The sequence below is a fragment of the Chondrus crispus genome, genomic scaffold (assembly GCF_000350225.1).
Source record: "Chondrus crispus Stackhouse genomic scaffold, scaffold_131, whole genome shotgun sequence".
Classification (NCBI taxonomy): domain Eukaryota; phylum Rhodophyta; class Florideophyceae; order Gigartinales; family Gigartinaceae; genus Chondrus; species Chondrus crispus.
In genome coordinates this window covers 95,981-109,773 of record NW_005178996.1, presented here as the reverse complement: position 1 = coordinate 109,773, position 13,793 = coordinate 95,981, and the positions used below count along the sequence as shown (strand labels likewise).

Genomic DNA, 13,793 nt, shown 5'->3' with positions numbered 1-13,793 from the left:
CCACTGTTTCACCTTGAGTGCATTGTGGCCGGATCTTAAAACCTTAATCAATGATGCCCCAGCATTCGTCTTCGTAAGTCCATCTGCAACCATGTCTTCCGATGCAACTAGACCAATGTTTGATATTTCCTGGCGATTGTAGGCTTGACGAGCAGCAGCGATATCGATGAGGAGTCTTCGTTCGGTTGTTTTGGATGCCTTTGTAATGGTGTCGAAAACTTGTTTAGAGTCGGTTAAAACGTACAGCGGGATCTTTCTGGCATACATACGCTCCAGGTCATGCCTTAACATAAACGAACGATCGAAACCATCTGCCAAGGCAAATATCTCTCCTCCCATTATCGATCTGACAACTCTTCTTGATTTTTTGCTGGAGAAGTCGATAATATGAGCGGAGTTGTTCGCATCGCATAGCATAATTACGTACCCAAGTTGTGAGCTGCAATCCAAATTGGTACCAAGGGCGGCGTCCGCATAGACACGAATCTGCAATGTTTCGATATTTAGCGGATCGAAACTCAAATGTAAAGGCTCCCTTTTTAGGTACTTGATGCATCGATTGAATGCCTCGATATGCCCCCTTTCGAAGGCTTTCTCTGTGACTTGTGCTGCTTTATTTACGTAGCAGGCGATGTCTGGCCTCGTGTGGGTGATCCAGGCTAATGCCGCACGAGCGCTACGAAAGTGCTCGAACGTTGCATCTTCAGGTAACATCTCAATCACTTTGTGTATATGCTTGGGTGACGTCGTGGCTGAAGATTCGAAACCTTTTCGACGCAGCAAAGGATGCAATCACTCGAACCGGGCTTTGTCTTAGTGAGGTAACATTGTGGATTATGTAGTCCCTTTCCCTATCTGAGAAACCTTGAGCAACGAAGCGCGCTTTCGGGGTCTCACGTTCAGAGCCAGCGTTCTTCAATGTGAGGACGAAGCGACCGCCTAGCACATTTGCATTCTCCGGAAGGTCCTTCTTTGACATCCTAACCCAAACACCGCGATCTTCTAAGCCTCTCACTTCCTTTTTCATTGCTGACAAGAAGGCAGCGTTCTTAGATCGAGGATCGGATGATTCAATAACCTCCGTTAGGAATGTGGCGAACTCCATATAAAATTCGTCAGGAGATATTGCGTTGTCCTCAGCCGGTGATGAGAATAGATCCTGTAACGGATCGCGAAGGGACTCTATCCATGCATTTGATGCCTCTGCTGGCGACAGACCATTGCTTATGGTATTATTGCTCGGGTTGTACTCACTGGGTTCCGTAGTGCTTGGCTTTTCGTTATGCATTGGACGCAAGTACGGCCTCACTTTGTCGATAGACATTTGTGTTGTACGTCCTTGGGAATTGATGAACACTGACTTGTCTCTCACGTCGAGCACATGAAATGGTCCAACCCATTTCTTCACGGGAGGTTCTTTAAAGACAAGCACTTCAGAGCCTATGCTGATATCGCGGTTGGTGGCAGCCGGAACATTTGATCTCAACGCTGTGCTAAGTCGGCTACGGGCAACCTCTTTAGACATATCCTTTCGTGCTGCCTGCATGGCATTCATGCGCTGGACTTGGCCAGGTAGCTGGACAGATCCTGGAAGAAGGATTCTTGGCATAACTCCAAACACCAGAAGGCTTGGTACCAAACCCTTTGGTCCTGCGATATCATTCATGGCTTTTGTAGCTAGTCTTAATGCGTCTTTCATTGGTATATCAGGAAACTCATCGCGTATCTTGCGAAAAATACGACGCAGATAGTGGTGATACCTCTCTCCGACGCCTAGGCTGTTGTGGCTTTCGACACCCGATAAGCGAAGCTGAACTCCCTCCATGCTCGTGTAGGACGCGAACCTGCGAGAGCGGAACTGGGGGCCTTGATCTGCGTGTATCTCAAGCGCGTGACCGATGTAGGGAAGGACCCAGTGCGACAAGTATGTGCTCTACAACTCGTCGACAGTCTGTTTCGGGAGGAAAGCAGCTGCACTGAACTTAGTGTCCTTGTCCACCATATGCAACACTGCCTTCCCCTCGAGGAACATAATGTCCATACAAACGCACCTATTGAACACGACATCATCGGCCGGAAGAGCGGTTCTGAATCTGCTCGGAGCGGCCATGTTTCTCTGGCAAACGTCACACTCCGATGCGACCCTCTCCAGTTCTTTAAGATCAGATGGAGTTGTACTCGCATTGTCGGCCCGCTTTAGCATTGCGTAGAGGCGTCCTGAATCTGGATGAAAGAAGTGTTTGTGCAGCTTCAACAGTTCCTCTGATGTGTAGAATGTTCCGTAGTCCCATTCAAGATATAGATGTCCCAGTTTCCGCGTTAAAGGGAATGACCAAGCGCGGATCTTCGATTCGAGTAAATCATTTGCCGCATCAACGATCATCTTGTACTCGTCGAGAAAGTCTAGACCGAGGAGTAGCGGGACGTCTACATCAACCACTTCGATGTTCGGGCATAGAACGTGCGTTCCATTGATGGGAATCCTTATCTCAATACGACCAAGTCCGATGTGGCGGCGGTTTCCAAACTTGAACTTAACGTCATGCCCGTGCTTGCGCGGTCTGAACTCCTCCCCGATAAGCCTGAAGTACGCCAGGGTTTGTTGTTTTCCGATGACAGACTTTTGTGCTCCCGTATCGATACATGCGCCTAGGAAGGGAACGTCCTTGTCGGTACCGAACACATGATCAGACTTGAATATGGAGGCGTTATCCCCTTCGTACACGACGAATACGTAGTCTTCTCTATCTTGCTGCGAGAAGTATGGATGGAGGGAATCTTCTTCCTGAGACAAAGTCTCGTTTGAATGTAGAGGGCGTGGGGAAGTGCAGTCAACGTCGTACTGGCTAGACTCCTCCAAGATGCATTCAAAGATCTCACGATCAGTCTGCTTCTCTGGGATGTCTTTCTCCTCGACCTCTTCTCGGGCGCCGGAAGCAGATCCTTGGTCGAGTTGCTGACATAATTGAGCAAGAACGAGGTGTACAGAACGTTCTCCAGTCTGTTTCCTTTTTCGAAAGTAGTCCAGTTTGTTAGCAGCGGCTTTAACTGCGTTTATCGGCCTCGGGCAGTCTCGAATGGTATGTGTTTTGTCTTCACAGTTGAAACACCCTTGAATGCTAAGTGGATCGAAACTGGTTCTCGGTCTAGATGACGGAGTGTTGAAACCCCTTGAACCTCTGAAGAAGCGATTACGAGATGGGTGTTTGGCATACCGGGTCTGACCTGCGAAGAGTATCCCTGGGACCTCATCGTCGTAGCCAAGGTCTTTGGTCTTTGTTGCGGCATCTCTCAACATGGCTTGCTTTGCTTCCTTCTGGAGTTGGAGAGCAGCCTCCAGTTCGCCGTAGAGCTGTTGGAAAGAAAGACCGTGCGTTGCCACCCTGCTCAGCGGCTCATGGGACCACCCAGATCCAACGACTGCGTTCCGAAGGAATTCTACTTTATGTGCATCACCGCGATGGGAGGCAGGTCCTTGACGAGACAACTTCGTGATCACCTTATATATTTTGGATAGTGCCGCAGACTCATCTAGCCCATCTGAAACGAACGTAGAGATCCGCAAAGTGTTGAGGTAGTTTTTCACCCTTGCCTGTCTAACAGGGGAATTGTATTCATTTTCAACCAGATCTATGGCTTGTTGGTATGAGGTTGCATAGCCATCTACTCGATCCAGGTAGAACCTCTTCGCATCCCCGGATAGGAGATTGTGCATGTAGTGAAGCTTTTGTGTTGGAGACAGAGAATAATCTCGGCACACTTGCATGTACTCATCCACGAACTCCATCCACGACTCACCAAGCGCCCCGCTAAACTTTTTATCCCTGTCTCTGAGACGCATGGCAACATTGTGTACTAGTCTATCAGGGGCACTTGCGGTGGAGGTGGAGGCAGAGCGTGACTGCGACTCTTCTTGGCGGTTGTTGTCCGTCCGGGAAAGATCGGTCCTCATTCGACGACCTGCAGCCATGATCTCGGTGACGATGCCAATCGCAGCTTGTTGATCTTCCTGCTCTTCGTATATATTATGAGCAAGAGTCATCATGATGCGGCGAGAGGAGTGCTGCAGCATGTTAGCTCCGTGTGAATCAAGGAAGTTGCGGAGCTCAGTGTAGACTGCCGGTAGTTCACAGAGTTCCTTTGAAAAAAGGTCCGCGGGAGGGAACATGTCTGCGAATATGCGTAGAAGACCATCCCCTTGGGCAGCCTCAGTGGCTTCTAAATGGCGTACAGAGGACACGAATCCCTTCTGTTTGTCGTTAAGGTCAGCCAGAGGGACGTGGTGCATGAAGCGGGGTTCTGCCTGTTGCCCGGATCCCGAAGGGGAGGTTGCATCTGATGTTTCCTGCTGTTGTGACATGTTCAGTGTTGGTACAAGTTCGGCTTCGGCAAAGATTTCAACCTTGAAAGGGTACTCCGACCCTTGGCGCCCTGTCCTCTACAGGGGAAGTCCTTGGAGGGATACCGTCCCACGACGGGAAGGTCTGACCTTCGGCACCCGGAGACCGTCCGGGTCGGAAACGACTTCAGCTGTCTACCCACTCCTGCGTTTGCTGGAGCGGGCGCGACGATCCTTACGGGAGATCCACAGAAGCCGGTACACTGGCAAAAGTCTGTCTACTCCCTTGCAGGACACTTACGCGACGCGACTTGATTAGTTTCAATAGCACTCCCCCTTCGGCACAACAACCCGTCCAGTTCAGTCGCCGTAAAGCCACCAGGTCAATCGACCAGCACCGTTATCCGCCCAATGCCGAAGCAAAGAACCGGTGGGGGCCCACTGTCGCTTCCGTTCCTTTGGTTCAAGTTTCCAACCTCGCAACTGCTCTCAGGGTCGTGCTACTTTCACTAATCGTGTCGTTAAAAAATAAAAAATCCGCGGCGGTTTCCGCGCGAGCAAACCGCGGCTAAAATTCCACGTGCGGAAAAATCGGTTGTGATACTGTTGATGTGACTTGCAACAACAGTGATGGTGCTTGGCGATCGGAAGATCGGTGATTCCGAGCAACAGCTGCCACTAAAGGCGCGGGCTAGTGCGGCGTCGAAGCCGCAAAGGGAGCTGTTTGAGCGGCGGCGGAGCGTTGGTGCAGTCGGCCGCCTTGTGGTTCACTGCGATTACCGAAGCAAATGTCCCTTCAAGTACCGTGTAGCCCAGGAGCGTGGACGAGGCTTGCACAGAACGACGTTGGGAACGACAGACCTTGTCCGAATACAGCAGCCGATGCAGCAGCCGCGTCACGTCTGTCAGTGCCGAGATGCGTGTCGATTGCCCGTCGGTGTGCGGCTGTGGTCGGCGGGGAGAGGAGCCTCAAACGGTGACGGCGGGCGACGGGGCAAGCGTAGAGTGTGCTTCGGTGTAGCAGCGGGACTCGAGTTGTGGGTTCGGTGTGTCGCCCAACGTGCGGGATCAGCGGCACGAAGAGCGGGAGGCGCAGCGAGCCGAGGGGTGCGGCGGGCGAAGAGGCGCGGCGAGTGGAGGGGGGCAGCGAGCCGAGGGGACGCGGCGAGCGGGATTGGGAGGCGGTGCGGCGAGTGTGGAGGTTAGGTAGGACGGAGAAGGGCAGACAGCCACTGCGCGGCGCCGGACAAGAAGAGAAAAAGTGGAGATCACGGGTAGGGTTTTTCTGTTCTCGGGCAAAAAATTAATTAATGAATGTGGAATTTGCCACTAAAATGGAGAAATTCGAGGGAAAACTGCCGACGACCGGCAGTTCTTTACTGTACGAGAGTCGGTGAACGACTCGATACGTACGGTGTGTGTGTCTTCCCTCTACCATCCCCCGACGCCCGTTACTCGGAATCATCGGGGGGACTTATATATTCACTACAGAGAGGGAAATTACTAGAGTATCTTGTCCTTACAGCGCGTGGAGAAAACCACGCGCCAATCAACTTCTGCAGTTTTCACACTCCTGGCTACGAGTGCAGACTGCTCCGAGTGCAGATACAGTATGAGCCCCGAGGCTTGCCGAGGGCATCATATCGCGGCACAAGGCAGCCTCGAGGCTGCTGCGATAGGCTGCTGTGATTTGGCAGCGATAGGCTGCTGTAATTTGGCCGCGAAAGGCTGCTGCTGCGATAGGCTGCTGTTATTTGGCCGCGAAAGGCTGCTGCTGCGATAGGCTGCTGTGATAGGCAGCGCTAGGCTGCTGCTGCGCTAGGCTGCTGTGATAGGCAGCGATAGGCTGCGGAGCAGTGTACGAGCCCAGACTCTGCTGCACTCGTAGCCGGGAGACAACCCCTACAATTGTACTTGCGTTATTTCCGGGACGGACGTTTCGCGTGCGTTATGGGCGGCAGTTGTTTTGCCCAACCAGAAAGCCTCTCTCGTCCAACGCCACACCTTCTCATCAATATGCCCTCTACTGTATGACCAACCATCTTCTGCAGCAAAACGCCTTTTACGCTGGTGTTGTCCATACTGTACCAGACCGCCCCAATTTATATGGCGCACCATCGTGCTATGCGCCACCCGCCACCAGCAGTGCTTAATGGAAGACAATCGAAAGATATGGGGAGTGGATGCAGATCTGTGCCCGCAGGATCGCATCAACACTGACCCAGCTGACAACCACCCCGCTTTATATCAACCAGAGAGAGGTACCGAATATGATACAATACTGTACGTGTGCTGTTGTCACGAGAAAAGTCCTCGTCCTCGTCCTTGTCTGCTCGACCATTTATTAAACCCACTGCGCCCAACACCTTGCAACAATTCGATCGCCATATTCGATCGCTATATAACACATGTACCCCCCTCATCTTATCTCTCATTCAACTCGTGTCAGCAGCGCACTGACTGACGTCAGTCGGCCATGTATTGCTTCGTCCACTTGACCACTTATAAACCTCACCGCCCGCAACACTTCGCAGCGAGTCGATCGCTATATAAAGCCTACCCCCCAACTCACCACAGATCAACTTCTCTCTCATTCAACTCAGTCTCGCACCAAAGTCCACTCTCTCTCTTTCTCTGTCTGTGCCCGTTTCTTGCCCCACAGCTACCTCACCCACACACACACAACAACAACAACAAATCTCTCCACTACCACCATGTCGCAAACCTCTATGCCCTGGACCTGGCTCGACCCCGTACTTGGTGTCCTAGGCGCCCTGTTAGCCACTATCGGCGGCGTCTTCCTCACACACGCCGTCAACGTCCGCCGTAACCGCTCTCGAAAGCCCTCTGCGCCTTTTCTTCCGGTCGCTGTTGCACAAGATCTCCATGCTCAACCCCAACCGCAACCTCAACCGCAACCCTACCATCCACCTGTCGCCGTCTACACACAGACGCATGTCTCCATCGTCGTCAAGTAATCCATCTCCACCTGTCAGAGATCAACTATCCCCTTCGCTCTCCCTCTACGCCCAATTCCTCCTTCTTTCTATCCTCTGGTTTAACCCTCTCACTCCATCTCCATCTTCATCTCTAATCTCTCTCTTCTTGCAACCTTTTCATCTGTTTTCAGAATCAGCTGGCCAGGAGGTCCCGTTACCCATTCGCCACACCTTCAAACTACGTATAGCACTGTCAAGCCTTTCGCGAATGCCCCTGTACGGTATTGGCTGTTTCCAATTCATGGCCGCAATGTTCCCTGATCTCTCGCTACGGTGAGTGCATTCGTGCAGACCTTTGTACACGTGTACACGACCCATTACTGCTACAGACGACCTTGATAAGGCCAAACCCCTGATCTCAGCAAGCTTTGCTGCGAGGACGGACAGTTCGGGATCATCGTCATACCAAAACTATTGCCTTCTACAATTAGTCGTAAACGCTCTCCGACAAGTGGAGCAGTTCAGTGTGAGGAAAAGACGGCTGTCGAAAGTGCTTTGATCATCATCTGCAGCTTCCATATCGTGCCTTCTCTCACACGAGCCATGCTCAAGACAGGAGGCACACCTGGTAAACACTGTCTTTCGAACCCCCTTTTCGCACGTCGATGCCTGAAGTATAATTCAACTTCGTTTATTGCGTCTTTCAACTATGCATTACGTTAATCATTGGCATGTCAGACTCGATTCCTTCGCACTCGCGATGCCTTCTATTGTGCAAAGTGTTACGCCGCCTTGTCCTTGTTACTGCCTGACCCAGCCCGTCTCCATCACCATCTGTGGCTCGTTTCGATAAACCTGTCGTTCATCTTCACCAGCGCGCTTCCCGCTTGTGTCACCCACCATTCCCTCTCCGCTGATTCCGCCTCACTCTGCTGTGCATATTCCAACCTCATTACCAACAACGACAGCCAATGTACACATTTTCCAATTGCCCTCCACCGCACCATCTTTTCCGTCTCCCCAAAACAGCTCCACATCTCCAGAAACAGACCTTCCCTCAAAAGCCATTCATCTACAGCTGCCAATGCACACCCAACAAATCCCTCAAACCATCTGTGGAATAAATAATGCTCACCACCTTCATCCTTTCGGCACCGTTGCCCACCGAGCACCGTCTCCGGAATTCCGCATCCCATCAGCTCCGTTACTCCATTCCGAATTCGCCTTTTGGTCCCCAAATACCATCTTACACTCTTTTTGTAGGCCTGTCTGCTTGCCATCTCCCGAAACATCAGCGACTGCTCTAAGTTATCTAACTTTCTTAGTAGTACCTCTGATCGCAAATCCATCAACCCACCTTCTACAAGTTCACTTGTCCTCCCGATCGTCCCCATTTGCATCCTCACATAATCTTTGGTTGCTGCCTCTGCTTCCTTAACCGATACCTTATAGTTAAAGAGGCCCGGGTGATCCCGCATCAACACCGCTTCCTTGTTTTCGCTCACACACACCACCTTAAAGATGTAACGCGGCACCATGCGCCCAAGAACTGCTATCTTCGCTGCACCGCCACCGCTCCCTGGGTATGCAATAACCATGAAATCTCCCTTGCTCGTTTTTGCACGCATCCTCACGCCGCCTACTAACATCTCCGGCACAATAGAGCTTGCATTGCACTTGGCGTTGCACTCCTCTTCCAGCCGTTCTATCATCCAAGAACTGACGTTTTCAATCCAGTCTGTCCTTTTCCATGGTATAATGTGTCTTGCTACTGTTTGGCGAGCCAGTTCTCTATTTCCACGGGCTACCCCTGCCGCGGGAATGTGCATAGGACTGGGTGCGGTTGAGTCATTCTCCGGAATATCATCTTTGATACCGCTCCCCTGCTTTCTCTTCGATATTAGCTTCATCAAAAGCGGGTAAAATTTCGGACCGATATTGACTTTGATTTTGAAGAGGTGCATTCCTGTCGACATGTTCCGCCTTTGGGCACTGATCCCCCCTTTACTCATGCCAGCATCTGGGTGTTGTGTAGGCTGCTGTGGAGCAAGTGGCACTTTGACGGGCGGTTGAGGCCGACCCGGGGGTAGATGTTGGACGTTCGGCTCCAAGTTTGGCGGGGTGGACGCTTGTGGACTCTTAGTGGAAGTATCGTTGGCCTCGGGGAAAAATTTGATGGGCAAGATCCATTTGGATGCGTTCGGTTCATGCTCGATAGCAAAGGGGGAGCCCGGCTTGTACGGGGGGGTTTTCTGCAGCGGGACAGCGGTGGCGATGACAGTCACAGTGTGTGCGGGGTGGTTGCTATATTGTGCGGCGGGACACGGAGGCGTGAGGGAGACGGTGACGTCGCGGCCTTGGCGATGCGGGACTTCGCCGACGGAGGTGGCTCACTGTGTAGATGTTGCCAGCACTGGAGGTGACCTTAAAGACGACGAGGGTGTATGTGTCGTTAGTGATGCGGAAGATGACTCTGTGAGGGGCGAGTGGGTTACGCGGGAAGCGCAGGGTTTTCGTGTTGACGGTAACTGCCAGCGGCATGGTGGAGGGTGTGGCTAGGCGTCGCAGAAGGAGAGACGAGAGAAGGGAGGAGGGGGGTGGGGGCTGGAGACGGTGCGATTCAGAGGAATACTTGTACTCTACCTCATTCGGCGAGTAGGGGTAGTGAGAGGATGTCGGACATTGTTGCCGTCCTGAGGGGGTTTGATCGCAATGCTCTCAAGAGGATTGCTGTGCACGCTAAGAGCAAGTCTAGCTACAGAGATAAACATCGATAGAGTGACCCCTTGTCACAGTGACCGCCCTCGGTATAGTGACCGTTAGAAAAAAATTTCTTGCCACCATTGCGCTGAGTGGCCGTAAGGCCCACTTTTGCTTTTTACAGTGACCCCCTCACTATAGTGACCTTACCTGTACAGTGACCCGAAAATTTAGAGGGTCACTGAAAAAAAGGTATATTTTTATTAAAATTTTAACGGGTCACTCAAGAGGAACTCTGAAAAAATGAATCTAGGGTTGACTGACGACCAGAGCGCTTGCGGTAGCCGGCAATATTCTCTATCTCAATGTCCAAATTTTCGACCAAATCATCCCTAATGTCCTTTGACAAAGGATGCTCACTTTGAAAAAATAGAGTGGCCTCCTTCCTCAATGCCACTGCTGCTGCCTGCAAACGAGTAATAGAGGGCTTCTGCTGCTCAACGCCCTCTTCCTCTCTTTGCGAATCTGCCTCTGGGTCTGCATCAGACTCTGTTGCAGCATCCCTTACTTCCTCAATAGCAGTTGAAACAGCTGCCTCAATGGCATTGCCACCTGAAACTTGTAGGCAAGTATCCAGGCCTTCTTCCATCGTAGAAAACTCCTACAAGTCCGCGTCACTGAAGTTGTACACCATGTTTAACCGCGCCAGTGCTTCCCAGTCGTTTGTAAATAAATCTATGTTGCTTCTTGTCTAATTGCAATCTTGAATAGACTCATCCAATATAGATGTATCATTTTCTGTATTGATACCTTCATCTTTAAGCCACTCCTCTCCTTTCAATCTTGCGTGCAGGGCATCCGATGCATTTATCGCAGACTCTGTGGATGTAGCAAAAGAGCAAATCGCTTTCATTGCGGGCTCAGCGCGATTTCCAACATCTGCTCTTCTCTGCAACATCTCTTCGCGTTGATACAGTGCGATAATACCGGTCACCACCCACCCATTTAGAATAACACTGATAGGGACCATATCCCATCCCTTCTTCATCATAACCAAAGCATCATACGTTGTAACTGCTTGTGTCAGTTTAAACGTTGAGCGCTCTCCTTCTGGTAAAGCCATTTGTTTGTCCACATACGTAAGTGTGTGATCAACAAGCAAACGTCTAAAAGCGCACTTAAACGATCGACCAATTGCAGCATCAACAGGCTGCAAAACGGAGGTCATGTTAGGAGGAAGAAAAACAGTTGACCAGTTTTCATACGGACTGTAGTCAATAGCATGTGCCGAGCAATTATCCACAATACTGACAACATTTCTGCTTTGGATACGCGTAGCCTTGTTCAATCCTGCAACAATAGAAGTCCAAAGCGGTTGAGTATTCCAAGCATTCTTTTGTGACTTGTAGAATACGCCTAAGTCTTTAGCTGCATCGAAGTGGCGCGGAAAGCTTTTAGGCCTTTTAGACTTCCCAATAATTGTTAGCGGCGCCTTCCGACCATCCGCCAAAACAGTCAACACAGCTGTGAGGCGATCTTTGATGCGTGTGTACGTCGCTGGTTCATCCACGTTTCGAACGGCACGGCTTGGAAACGACCGGTACAGCACAGCAACTTCGTCCGTGTTTGAAATGCAACCAATGGGTATTGTGCACACAGATTTTTGGATTGCACGACGAGCCATGTAAACAGTCTGTGAGACAAAGTGTCCAGCTTGTCCAGTACCTTTGCAACTATGCATGTTGTTACGTCGCATAAAGTTAGCACCCCACATTGAGCTTGCTTTAAAACCTTTTAAAGCCGAAACCTTCTCCTTTAAAACAGCAATTTCTTCATCCGGTAACTGCTCGCCTTCCAATACTAGTTCGTGGCTTTCAAGCAGTTTTTGTGCAATGTCTCTCGCCGTTCTAGCTGCAACATCGGCGCGAAAGAGCGACTCTTCCTTCATGTATACCATCCTTTGTCGCATATAGCTTGAAACAGCTGCTTCCACAACCGGAAATGTCCCCTCTCTCATCCTCGAAAGCTTACGGGACTTACGAGTACGCAGCTCCTGTCCCATTATCTTTGCCGATTGCTTTTTCCAGCTAAATATTGCAGCTTTCGAGACGCGATACTCTTTTGCCAAAGCAGTTGCAGTCCATGCGCAACTTGTAGACTCATTAATGATATAAGAGCCGAAAGATCCATCTGGTTTGGCTCCAAGTAGCCGCAAAACTTGCTGCTTTGTTTCAAGGGTAGGTTGGGAACGTTTGGTCGAAGACGACATCTCGGAACGTGATTGCGTAAGATGCCTTCGTGTTTTCGCTGCAGACTCTGAGGTTTGCTTTAACTTTATTGCGATGATCCTATTGTAACGTTCATGCACGTGTATCTTGTACTGTAGAGTTGTGTGTTTACACGTGGTGAGAAAAAATCGTACTCGCTGCTTTTGTCAGCCCTGATTCAGAGGTTTCGTCAGTGGCCTTCACAGTACCGAAAATGCGGTTTTGCTCCTGGATGGGCTTGAAGCTAGGGGTGAAGGTTGATTTCAAGGGTGCTTTGTGTCCCTGTTTGCTTATTTTTCACTTATTTTTGCAATGATTTCTTTTCGCGCCAGCTTAACGTGGCATTTTATGTTTGCGAGCCCCATTTTTATTCGCCATTTATGTTGTCAGGCCTGTAAGATGGACTTCACCCCTTTGTTTTGGGGTCTGTGCGCCGTCTGCACCCTGCTCCACTACAGTGACCCCCTCCGGTACAGTGACCGTTATGCTTTTTTCGGGTCGCCACCTTTGGGGGTCACTGTATCGATGTTTATCTCTGTAGCAGTTGGGTAAAATATAAAGGTTACACCACATATTTGAAAATATGGACCACGATTTAGAAACTATCACTGGCATCCCCAGCAGTTTCGGTGAAACCAGCTACAGTAACCGGTACTGTAACAGTATCTCGTACTCGGGGTAATATTACAGTACTTGGAGAGTGTCCAGAATCCATGGTGAGGAGTGGGACAATTGGGCGAGAACTACAGCTGTGAATACACCTGACACTCTCATTGGCTGAATCAATCTAGTTTTAAAATAAAATTGGGGACTTGTTGGTGTATTTGTGTCGGTGGATAACAGAAATTATACGGACTGTATCTGTTGACCACACTGTAATGCCCCCCGTTGTCGCTCTTGCTGTCAGTCACCCTCACCACGGCGCAAGCCCCGAGTATTAGATGGGTGACTGGCAGCGCTGCGTAACGTCTTCTCCAGCTAGTCATCCGTGTCTCAGCCCCGCCCGCCCGCTCCTAGCGACCGCGCCTTTTTGCCAACCGTCTCTATTTTCATCTTCTTTTCTACGTTCGAATATGATACGTTACTTTTATTGCACGATACGGCACCTGTATTGCGTTACTACATAACGGCCGTGACCCCAGAAATTATTTAGAAATTACTCCTGAAATAAAATCTGTGTTACAAGGCATATTTCGGCGCGGGGCATGGATTACACCAAAACGTGTGGTATGCACCAAATACTTTAGACATACTGCACTGCTAGACTTGCCCCATGGCTAAAATTTAGCCAAATATTGGGATTTACACCACTGCTAGTGTCTAGACGACCGGTATTTTCCTCATATGAGGTCACCCTTGACCTCATATGAGGTCCAATGCTCTACAGTAAAATTTAAACAAAATTTAAGATTTTCGCAAGTATAGAACAAAAGGAGCACAATTTTTACGAAGTAGAACTTTGAACGACTATAAAGACAACTATAAACGACTAGTTAGTAGCTGACAAGCCAGCTCAGTGGTCTGCAAGGATCGCTGAGTCTTAGAGGC

The 13,793-nt window shown here is 50.2% G+C and overlaps 1 protein-coding gene across 1 annotated transcript; it reads left to right on the top strand.

Moving 5' to 3' along the window:
* Window positions 1-12,557: 12,557 nt before the first annotated feature.
* On the top strand, window positions 12,558-12,797 carry CHC_T00002248001 (hypothetical protein). Its single transcript, XM_005713200.1, has one exon. The coding sequence runs from the start codon at window positions 12,558-12,560 to the stop codon at window positions 12,795-12,797; it is 240 nt and encodes a 79-aa protein (XP_005713257.1).
* The last annotated feature ends 996 nt before the right edge of the window (window positions 12,798-13,793 follow it).

Bases quoted from the DNA above. Each gene is read 5' to 3' on its own strand.
- CHC_T00002248001 (XM_005713200.1), top strand. From the start codon at position 12,558: ATGATTTCTTTTCGCGCCAGCTTAACGTGGCATTTTATGTTTGCGAGC.